Source organism: Mytilus californianus, unplaced genomic scaffold (assembly GCF_021869535.1).
Source record: "Mytilus californianus isolate M0D057914Y unplaced genomic scaffold, xbMytCali1.0.p SCAF_3, whole genome shotgun sequence".
In the NCBI taxonomy this organism is placed as follows: Eukaryota; Metazoa; Mollusca; class Bivalvia; order Mytilida; family Mytilidae; genus Mytilus; species Mytilus californianus.
The window spans coordinates 10198806-10211215 of record NW_026262679.1 but is presented as its reverse complement, the minus strand read 5'-3'; the positions used below and the strand labels follow the sequence as shown (position 1 = coordinate 10211215).

At 31.5% G+C, this 12410-nt stretch overlaps 1 protein-coding gene across 4 annotated transcripts in view; it reads right to left on the bottom strand.

Moving 5' to 3' along the window:
• The window catches only part of LOC127733931 (phospholipase DDHD2-like), a 28343-nt gene extending 15972 nt beyond the window's left edge, over positions 1-12371 (bottom strand). The window contains exons 1-7 of one of the 4 annotated variants that reach the window (XM_052243408.1): positions 12188-12371; positions 6833-6871; positions 5980-6309; positions 4397-4840; positions 3350-3534; positions 2689-2832; positions 2111-2128 (exon numbers count right to left, since the gene is read on the bottom strand). In XM_052243408.1, the coding sequence (XP_052099368.1) occupies positions 2111-2128; positions 2689-2832; positions 3350-3534; positions 4397-4840; positions 5980-6309; positions 6833-6871; positions 12188-12329 (1302 nt within the window). In that variant the 5' untranslated portion in view covers positions 12330-12371. The remainder of the gene's footprint in view (positions 1-2110; positions 2129-2688; positions 2833-3349; positions 3535-4396; positions 4841-5979; positions 6310-6832; positions 6872-12187) is intronic. The other 3 variants (XM_052243409.1, XM_052243410.1, XM_052243411.1) reach the window with 3 other exon arrangements.
• Positions 12372-12410: the final 39 nt, after the last annotated feature.

Here is a 12410-nt window from a genome sequence, read left to right as displayed (position 1 = left end):
ATTCATATATATCTTTAATATTAATTTCACAGTGCAGTACACAAAATCAGATAGTTTTGGCTATGTTTTTATAACTGTGAAAAATATGAAAAGGTGAGTTTGGATTATCTAAAATTTTCATTTTAAATTCTAATAGTAATACATGTATTTGTATACAATAATTTCTGATACACATAAATCAATCTTTCATATTTGTCCATTGTTCAAAGATAACATCTTTTATACAGTCAATATTTTATGAATGTACAAACTTTTTTTTGTATATATATATTGATTTCCACTCTTTTTGTAATTCTAATAGAATAACATTTTGTCATCATTGTGAAAACATGGTATATGTATTATTATAACAAAACTGTGTATGCAACAATATGATATAATTAAAATTGGAAAATATCTTAAAACCCTGTTTAACTTGCAATCATGTGACAATTAGAATTTTTAAATTATTGTTATGTGCTTCAGTTTAAAAATCACTTTTGACAGGAAACTTGTAACTAATCATAATTTATCAGTCAGGTGTGAAAATAACCCTGAAAGTTCTTTTGTAGTGATTTTTTTATTAACTTTTGCAAGAACCAACATATGTTTTCTGTATGCAATACTGTCACATCTATTCATGCTATTTTAAAAGAATCTTTAGTACACATATTTGTATTGACTCATTCAAAAGGAGTTAAAACATGCACAGTTTGGTAAATTTCATATAAAAGAAAGAAAAAAACTACAAACAATAAAGTTAAAAAGATAGTCAGATTTTAAATATAGGAAGCAATTGAAGAACAAAATATTCATAGTCTTTAAAATCAATGTTTTTTTTTTAATCAAAATTTAAAATATCAAAATGATAAAGAGACTTAAATTGTAATTCTACATCAAAACATTGTGTAAATAAGGACCGTTCCAGATATAAAACCTGTGGGTTGCTCTTTTTTTTTTACCCCAACCACCAATAATATAAAATTGTCTTTTTACTTATAATTCTTACAAAATTCCAAGGAAAATGAAACCACCTACAATTAACTAATTTGAGTGCCTCCCATCCCCTCATCACAATCAACCCTATCCATATCCAAGATACACACTGGCAGTTTAAAGTGCATAAATCTAAAGTTGTTATGCAAACAAAATAATGTTAATACAAGTACCACCATGCTTCATATATATAACTTGTTATATTTTGTCTATATTAAACACATTCCTTTGACAAGCACATTTATTAAAAAGCTGTTTTATACTGAAAGTACGTATATTTTCACACAATTCACTATTGGACATTTTTTCTAGGGGTTTCTAATGCTGAACAGCATGTTATCACAATGTAACCATGGGCAATGATAAGTTAAAGACATCATCTCATTAAAAGAAACTTTCGTGATAATAATGAAAAGGTCTATAATATCATTTTTACTGCTATTTATTACATATTTCACATCTTAAAAACTAACCAATGACACAAAAAATATCATTTTTTTTTCTTAGCTTTATCAATATTTACTAATCAACCCTTAAAGCTTAGTCACAAAATGTTCTTTTCTTTTCAAGGGTAATTTAAGCTATGGGAAAGAGAAATGATATCATTCTGGTCCTACTTGAAGATCAAAAGGTCAAGTTTTTTTATAATGTGTTTCACTATTATTCAATGGACACCAATTTTCATGGACTTCAAGGTTAAAGGTGAACCACAAATTTAAATGATCAACAAAGTACAATTTTTCCATCTGGTTATATGCAGACTTTTATAAAACCAATTGAAATCAAATATCCAAGAAACACCATTTTCCCTCAATTCACAAAAATTGATACCAACGATAATAAATTAATCTACAGTAAGTTGTAAACAGGGATATCAGAAAATATGATCTATATTTAATTCTAAATGTAGGCTTAAAACAAACAACTTACAACATGTACTAAACAGATGATAACATTTCAATTTTTTTATATTAATACAAAATATGGTTTCAGGAACATGAAGTTGTTTTGTTTTTATCCCATTAATATATCTAAAATAATAAGTAAAGAATATATCTCACATAACTAATACTGACACTGAAAACAAAGGAAGAAACTATAACAAGCACATGGGAATAAAATAAATGTGACTCACCACCATAGGAGACATGCCCTGAATCAGAGAAAAATGGAAGATTTATACATATCAGATTTACCCATTAGTTACAACACATTCTCAATACATAAAGAAATATGGATTTGACATCAGTCGGAGGAATAAGTAATGATTTCAGCTTCAAATTCTTCATTTCATAGATTTTTATTTTTATCAACCATTTTTCTCCACAATAAATATTGAAGCCAAAATACTTGGTGCAATACATTCAGTTTCTAATTAATTATCAATAACTTTGTGTTGGTTTAAATTTATATATTTCCTACTAGGCTACTAATATTAAATGATGCTAAATGCCAAGAAGTCAGTATCAATGTTTGTTTTTGGTTAAAGCAATTTCTTAACATGCTAATACATTAACATGATGACCTTTGAAGATTATCAAAACACAGACTTCATTTGGTTTATACCACTACTATTTCTATGTTAATACATGAATAAGTTTCATATGTTACAATATTGTATTTTTAAATGTTCTACGTAATATTTCAACAAGTAAGCTAGTAAATAAGTTATAAACTATAATAACACATTTATAGTAGTTGATCTAAACTAACCTGGACCATTCCCCACTCATCTGGCTGTGAAGACGCTGTGAAATGAACAATCACATTGGCATTATGCATCACTATTGTCTCACCACCAGGGAACTCCAGCCTTTTATGCCATGTATTATTTAACACTGCATTTCTGTATTCATTCTGAAAAATATTTGTATTCGTATGTAACAATTATTGTTGTCAGCTGATGGGTCATGTCAATGGTTGACAGAAAACTACTTCTTCTTCTTTATAATGCATTGGCATAAGACATTTGACTAAAAGTCAGAAACCATTTAAAAATATAATATCAATTTAATATAATTAAATCATGCAACATCACAGACCACAGAAGTGATCCCTATAAATTGCTAGCTACAGTTGGATGCTGTCAGTGGACAAAATAACATGCATTGTCTTTAACATAACATCCATTTGTGTGAAGATTAGTAATACAGGTTCTTTATATAACTAAGCTTTCAAATCAGTGCCTTAGTTTTATATATTGGTACTATTATGCATATTTTACAAATTATGCAGAAAATGAGATGATAAATCTTTCTATAACAAAGTGTTTGCTCATTGTTGAAGACCGTAGGTTAACCTATTAGTGTTTTGGTAGATAGTTGTCAGCTTGGCAATCATAGTTTGTACCACATCTCCTTATTTGTATATTTACCTCAATCTGCTGGGCAAACTGTTCTTCATAAGGCACATATCTACTGTCAGATTCTCTCTTAAAGAACCAGGTACACCTGCGTACAGAGGATGGCATATCATCCCAATAAACAGCTTTCTTTGTCCTCTGTGATATATTGACATCATATCTTCCCCCATCAGTTGGTATATCTATTGTGTCATTACCTAGAAATACAAAAGTAAAAATTTCTTCTAAAACTAAAAAAGAATTCACCTTAATCAAAACAGATCCACAAGTAAGAGCCCAAAATTTCAAATTCCTCATTCTTATAATATTGAATTCAGATATCACGAATAATCTTCTGTGTTTTATAATACGAAACAAAATAGTTCTTAGAACTGTAAGTTTCCACAAACAAAATAGTTCTTAGAACTGTAAGTTTCCACAAACAAAATAGTTCTTAGAACTGTAAGTTTCCACTGTAAGTTTCCACAAACAAAATAGTTCTTAGAACTGTAAGTTTCCACAAACAAAATAGTTCTTAGAACTGTAAGTTTCCACAAACAAAATAGTTCTTAGAACTGTAAGTTTCCACTGTAAGTTTCCACAAACAAAATAGTTCTTAGAACTGTAAGTTTCCACAAACAAAATAGTTCTTAGAACTGTAAGTTTCCACAAACAAAATAGTTCTTAGAACTGTAAGTTTCCACAAACAAAATAGTTCTTAGAACTGTAAGTTTCCACAAATAAAATAGTTCTTAGAACTGTAAGTTTCCACAAATAAAAAGTGTATTTGCAAAGTACCTATACCAAGTCAGGAAAATGATTGTCAATAACCAACGGTTCTGATGTTCATTGTTTGGAGAGACTTTAACCAGTATATATTGATTTGTTTAATGAACCTTAAAGTTTCCCATTTCTCATTTCCATAGTTCTTCCCTGTTTATAATAGTCATGTATAAAATGTTTTATGAGGTCTGTGGTAAACTGTGACTGTGATATCTTACAAAATTCATCAGCTTGCTCCAGTTCTTAGAAGTAAAAAAGGTATATTCTAGCATTTTTCTTGTAACACAGATATCGTACCAGAATTGTAAGCTTCCTCTAGTTTTATACTGTCCACCAGTGAAAATGTATACCAACATTCCTTTAGTTCCACTCTCTTACTGTAACACCAATGTGGAGTAACTGGTTGATAAATACCCTGGTCCCCTGTATTATATGGAGCAGGCTGTGATGAACTGTAATACCCAGACGGTTGTTGACCATTGAACCCAGGTTGTTGTTGACCATTAAAGCCCCCTTGAAATTCCACATTGTACCCTGATGATGTAGACATTGTTGGTGCTACTTGAGCCACTGGTGGTGTGAATGGTGATGGGGGTAGGGGATTTGATGTTGGCCCTGGGAATCTCTGTGCTCCTGGTGGTTGTTGAAACATGTTGGGGACAGGAGTTAATGTTTCTGGTGGCATTGCATATTTCATTTTGCCAGCATCCTGTCGCCTAAAAGCATTCTTTGGTGTAGAACCTGTAATGAAAACAAATTATTTATTTTATGGTTAAATGTAAATATTTTATTGTTAACGCATTTAAACACTTTATCTGTCAGAAGATGGATTTTTATTTCATTTTGAATAACTTAAAACAGTTAGAATTACAATTGTATTCAAGATGACAGTGATTGGAAAATTTAAGATAATTGTTAACATTTCATGACAATTCCATTTGAATGGTATTTTAACATTCATTTATTTTGGTACAATGCTGATAAGAAAACATAAAATATTAACTATGCATTGCCTAAGGAAGAAAAAGCAGTGTAAACTTTTGGAAATAATAAATACATTTGCAATATAAAAAGGGAATCTGTCTATACATATAATGTAAAATGTCTTAATGATGTGATAAGAATAATAGAAAACAAGAGAAAATCACAGGAAACAACATATCTAAGTTTGAAAAGATTTTGTCAAAGAGTTTTCAAGTTATTGCACGGACAACTCTCTAAGTATCACTATTCACTATTTAAAGGTCTACAACTCAACAAATAAAATAAAAGCTAAAATCGTGAAAATCAAACTTGACTTTCATTCAGTCGCAGGGAACAAGATATCTAAATTTGAAAAGATTTCCTCAAAGCGTTTTCAAGTAATTGCACAGACACTGTTTGGCAGCTGCCCGCCTGACAGCCCACCCGTCTGCCAGGCCACCAGCCATACATCACCAAATTAATAACCGATATTTTCCTTTGGAAATCCAGTTAAAAACAATATATCAGCAGCCCCCATGAGAACACAATGTTTTCATGGCTTCATGTACATTATTTCAATATTTTTTTCTTTACTTTTTGCTGTTTGAGGTCAATTGTTGTGATGGCTTCCAATGGCTCCCTGTGCTTGCCACTGTACATGTATATAGTAAGTTATTGTTTATGTATAATTTACAAGTGTTGAGGAATGTCAGCTTAACTTGATTTTAATTTTAATAGTCTTGGTCAAAATCTGTTAAATAGCATAATTCATTTAAAAGAATGCATGTTTGCATAAGTACAGAAAGGAAAATTTCAACTTCTTTTTGGGCTATATCTTCTAAAACTAGTACACAGTTCCACATAATCATGTTGTAGCTCTTCAAAGAAAATTTTAAAAAAATCAATATATAAATCACCTGCAGAAGGTGGCCCACCATGTCTTGGTATCTGTCCAGGTGTTCCAAACCCAGATATCTGGCCAGGTGTTCCCATACCAGGTAACTGGCCAGGTGTTCCCATACCAGGAAATTGACCAGGTGTTCCCATTTGTCCTCCTGGTCCTGGACTAGATCTCTGGGGAGGAGTCTGAGTGTTGAACCTTTGTGGTATTGAACTGGGTATTTGTTTTGTAGGAAAAGGGTTGTGTCCTACATTGGCAAAGGGGTCTGAACCACCAACATTCTGGAATGGATTATTACTAGGCTCTGGTACTTGTCCAACAAAACTGTCTGCTTCTCCTTCTTCTTCTGTAATAAATCAAATTGAGGCATGTAAATAAGGTAACAAAATACATAAAAATATTTCTTGATAAAAAAAATAGCAGTTACTGGAGACGAATAATTAATTAGGTTAGCAATATTAAAATCTGTAAGTATTCTTTATTTAATGGTTTAACTAAATCATAATGTAAAAATCAAAAACAGATTTAGCATTTAGTGCAAATTTTCAAATACCTACATTGTAACAATACACCAACAACACAGACAAAGAATCAGAAAAAATATTCCTCTCACATAGAAAATACAACTGAACATAAAAACCCCAAAAATTAAGACACCTTCACAATATAAAATGTACATTGACAAGAAAAGTGATTTTGATGAATTGAATGTAAATTAAAGTTGTGGAGATACATTCAGGAAAAGAGCTGAGGTTAGAAGCATAATGATTGTTCACCAAAAACCTGCAAGCCAGGAGTGTAATGGTGAAAATATAGTGTAAATATCAGGACATTATAGCAATGTTAAATAAGCAAAGACATTCAAGAACCTTGGTCATCTGTGTTTGACTCATCTTGTGAAGTTGTTCCTAAAATAGTAAATAAAAAGGGGGAAAATGTAATTTAACATTTGAGCAATTATAAACATTAAGATAATTAAAAAAAAAACAAATAGTTTGGAACATGTTATGATGTATTTCAAAAACATCAGACAGCTGAATATTGATTGATTGATAAGTATTTAAGGCTGTGTCATCACACATTGGCTTTGTATCATGACAAACTGAATATTGAACAATGATATAATTTAAAAATCATCAAGAGACATTTCTTCTGGACCAGTATTAATCATCAGAGAAAAACATGCATGAGGATGCCCTTGGGAGTATACAAATCAAATATGACTGTTAAAAGTCCCATAACTCTGGAATGACAAACCAGAAAATTTTCAAAATCAAAAGCGAGTCTACATTCTCCAATACCAACAACAGTGTTAAGTTTGTAGTAATTTGATCAAAACATGGGAAAATTCTAATAAATTTGACAATTAAAGTCCCTTAACTGGAACAAAAACCAGAAAATTTTATAATTTGTCATTTTGGTCAGTACATACAACAGTTAGAGTGCGGACAAAAAGAAGTTTCAAGTTTTAAAGAGGCATAACTCAAGAACAGTAAAAGTGATAAGTGCACAAATGAGCAAATTTGGCAATATTCCAAATTCGAGTGTTAAAGTTAGAGTGCAGAAACTGCAAATTTGAACTTAATTTGTGTTTGGTATTGTTATATAATTGTGTATGAGTTTCATAACATTTTGTTGAGGCAAAGTAAAGTTATAATACAGAATGTGGAAACTGCAAATTCACCATTTTTTTTATTTATAAAGGGACATAACTCCAGAACAGTGAATTGACACCAAGCAATTCGAAATTGATCTGTGTTTGGTGATAATAAGCATTGTGTTCATGACATATTGTTGGGGCAAAATAAAGCTTGAGAAATGAGAATAGAAACCAATTTCAAACGAACGGCAGGGAGATGTACAGACCTACATGTACATCATGGGTAAAAATTCATGCCTCTTTCCCCTAGCCGCACAGGTAGAAATATGTATTTTCAAAATTATTCTTGAAACAATATCTCTTAAAAAAAAATGCCAGAGTTTCTAAAAATTTTTAGAAGGCTTTTTCGCGAAGTTATTGATCATGTCTAAAAGACTTCAACCCCACAATAACAAATATTGATTTCTGTAATAATTTACTTTTGCCTTGTCAAAAATACATGTAGGGTTCTAAACCATTTAAGTATAATGACATATGACATATCGAGACTTAATTGATTTCTATTGAAATAAAATGCTCTGCTGGGCGCAGCTTGATACGACAGCAGAGGTCGAACCCTGAACAGTTGGGGCAAGTATGGACACAACATTCAAGCTTGATACAGCACTGAATTTGGATTGTGATTAAATATTTGACACAGCATAGGTTTCTGACACAGAATGAATGTGGTCTAAGAACTTAAAATTTTTTAATTTACCTATTCAAACCATATCATTATTATTTGCTTTTATATATAAATCAGAAATAACCAACTTAAAATGGAAAATTTTAAAGAAATAAAAAAAGGAAAAAAAATCCCCCCCCCCAAATTTTTTGAAGCCCCTTATGATTCATCACCCCCACACTCAATCCCAGCCTTCCCTTTGTGTTATGGTACCTTGCAGTACAATTTCAGAGAGATCCATACACTTGAACACTAGTTATTGTCTGGAAACTAGAAAATGCTTGTTTTTTGGCCCCAAATTCCTAAACATTTAGGGCAATTACCCCCAAACTCAAACCCAGCTTTCCATTTGTGATATGGAACCTTGTAGTACAATTTCATAAAGATCCATACACTTACACACAAGTTATTGTCCTGAAACTAGAAAAATGTTTGTGTTTTGCCCCTTTTTGGCCCCTAATTCCTAAAATTTTATGGAAATTACCCCCAAACTCAATTCCAGCTTTCCCTTTGTGATATGGAACCTTGTAGTACAATTTCAGAAAGATCCATACACTTACACACAAGTTATTGTCATGAAACTAGAAAATTGCTTGTTTTTTGCCCCTTTTTTGCCCCTTATTCCTAAAATTTTGAGGCTATTATCCCCAAAATCAATCCCAGCATTCCCTTTGTGATATGGAACCTTGTGGTACAATGTCAGAGAGATCCATACACTAACACACAAGTTATTGTTTGGAAGTTACAAAAATGCTTATTTTTGGCCTCTAATTCCTTAACTGTTGGTACCATAACCCCCAAAATCAATCCCAACCTTCCTTTTGTGGTATTGAACCTTATGGTAAAATTTTATAGAGATCCATTCACTTAAACTAAAGTTATTGTGCAAAAACCAATGTGTCTTCGGACGACGACGACAACATCATACCAATATACGAATGAAAATGAATCTGATGAGCCTTAATAATTACATATTATTTAAACAGAAATGTTCACAGCAATATAATAATTTTTAATCAAAATTGTGAGAATGGAATTTTTAGAAAATGCAATTCAAAGTAAGAAAATGCATATTTTGACTGACCGTTAGTCTCAGATGCATGATTTTTTTTTTTATTTGTTGTTATTGGCTTTGAACTAGCTCTCAGTAACTGAGTGAGAGTACTCTCAGATCTGTGCTAGGTGTCTTTTTGTCGTTGGGATGTACAAGTAACCGTCCACGTCCACTTTGTGTTTTTGTTGGATGTCTTTCTATTTGTATCCATCTGATGAGTAAAGCCTTTTTCAACTGATTTTTATAGTTTGTTCTTATGTTGTACTGTTACACCACTGTCCCAGGTTAGGAGGAGGGTTGGCACCTTTAAACTAGTTTAACCCTGCCACATTCTGTATGTGCCTGTCCCAAGTCAGGAGCCTGTAATTCAGTGGTTGTCGATTGTTGCTGTGTTTCATATTTGTTTTTCGTTCATTATTTTGTACATAAATAAGGCCATTAGTTTTCTCGTTTGAACTGTTTTACATTTGTCATTTCGGGGCCTTTATAGCTGACTATGCGGTATGGGCTTTGCTCATTGTTGAAGGCCGTACAGTGACCTATAGTTGTTAATTTCTGTGTCATTGTGGAGAGTTGTCTCATTGGCAATCATACCACATCTTCTTTTTATATATATTTTGACCTCTTTTAACATTCAATCTATACATTTGTAGATCTAGACCTTATTCACAAATTATTTATTAATAGCTTTTCTTGAATATATTAGAGGCAGCTTTATCAACAAGTTCTAAATGCATACAAAAAATGTCCTAAAATATGAAACATTGCTCTATTACCGGTCCAACAATTTACAGAAAAGAGCGACGATTTACAATAAAGAACCGAAAAGGAACCGAAAAAGAGCATATATATATATTTATTTTATAAACAATGTATATAAACACGAAAGTTTGATTTTGTTAACAATTCCTCATAATAAATGAACGCATAATTCAAACTTTATAGATTGTACATTTAAAGGGATATGTGGACACAAAAAAAGAGACAATATAATTTGGTTTTTAGTAATATTTTTTTAATATATATATATATGATAAATTATCATTAATTTTCTATCAAGGATTTCAATCTTATCATTTAAATATTTGTTTATAAGCATATTATATTTTTTAAATAGTAATACAGGGCCTAATCTAGGATTTTTGAGAGGGAGAAGTGACTTCTCCTTCCATGAGAGAGTTGGGAGAAGTGATCAATTTCATGGAGAAGTGAAATTCCATTACCGTTTCGTTTGCATAGTGTTTTCGTGTACATCATTAATGGAAAATTGTTTTATTTATGCAATAATAAATATGCTTGCAGTGTTTTATATGATATTGTATAAAATGTATGAATTTAAAATTCTTAATAAAAAGGATTAGACAATGTAGTTATTTATTCATTCAACCTTTTGTGCTGTCAACTTGAAATTTAAAAGTTTGTTGCTTGCCTAGTAATATTATCATGCATTAATCCCATGTGTATCTGCCTTAATAAGTCCAGATAAATATGGCTCCTAGTGATGACTTTTTAATGACTGGGCAATTTAATGTTTATCATCACATGTGTGACAGGATTGCTTCCCTTAGAAATTTAGTAGATACTTAGTCAGCCGTAAGCGGTTGAGCTAAGGAAGTACTTCTTTAGCTCAGTCGGTTAACGCGCTGCCTTGTAACACAGAGGTCCCAGGTTTGAGTTCCGGTGGAGACATGCGATTTTGCAAGTAGAATCATGCTCTCCGGTTACACATGTCATAATTTTTAAAAATTATTGACTGTCCAGGACATCATGTCAGCTGTAAGTTGAGAATCTCGTGAAAGATTACAAGCCTATATATAAATGAAAATATTTAGCAATCACATTTTAATAAGTCGATAAAGAAATAAAAAAAAAAAGGAAATTTTTATCATTTTGTTATAAAAGATATCTCCCCAATTTATGAGCCCTAATTAACAAATTGGTCACAAGCTGGCCATTTGTTGTACGTTAGCAGTCAATTTATCCATTAATGCACACGGAGATTAAAATTGGAGCGGCCAAAATCTACCAGATTGGGAAAGGGAAGAGAATGCTGTCGATATGTATGAAATTTGATTAAATCTACAAATTGGAGAGGCCAAAATCTACCAGATTGGGAAAGGGAAGAGAATGCTGTCGATATTGTTAAATATTCAAATAAATACAACACATAAATAATATATGAGCTTTTTTTTCAAAATTTATTTGAATAGTCCCTACCTGTAGAAAATAAGATAGGCATACGACCCTACCTGTAATTTTTCACATGTAAGTTAATTAAGTCCTGTCACAGTATAAGGTTTCAAAACCTAAGAAACTTTTGTGGAAAATATCTTTTCATTTATAGACTTAAATGATTTTCAATTTGCTGGTCCCCTTCGATTACAAAAAAAAATCAATTTCCTTTTCGGTTCTTTTCTGTAAGTCGTCGGACCCCTCTATTACAGATACTTCGCCATAATATTTATTTCATCAACATGATGGAAATAACATATTTTGTTTAAACGTAGAATTTAGTGCAGCTCCATTGCCATTGGTACTAATGAAGTGGAATCCTAATGCTAGTAGACAATAAGCAAATGCGGAGTTATAGTATGGTATCTATATGTCCATATGGTTTACTGGGTAGTCTAATTTGATATACATTTTATGATTTACATTCGTAAACTTCAATTTATTCTGAAAATTATAATACAATATTCATAAAATAAAAAAATATCCTATCAGGTTTTTTTTTTATAAACAAATACAACGTAATGTTACAATCCCTATTGTGCATGATACAGTCAAATTATACACTTCACTTTAACTAAAATTTAAAGACATCACAAAGATAAATAAATCAGAACCTGAATCTAGAAGTGAAGGTTCACTTTGAACGACGGGCATCAGAAGATTCTGATTATCAGGAGGATTAAGGGTTAAACCCCCTCCAGCAGGCATTAGTAGAAGTGGTGGAGGTGTAGAGTCTTTATTTCCTCTATCTGCCATAAGTGTTTCTGCTGTCAAGAATCGGCACACGTCATTGACAAATCTTCAGTAAAGGAGATAATAAAAGTGTAAATTTGATCT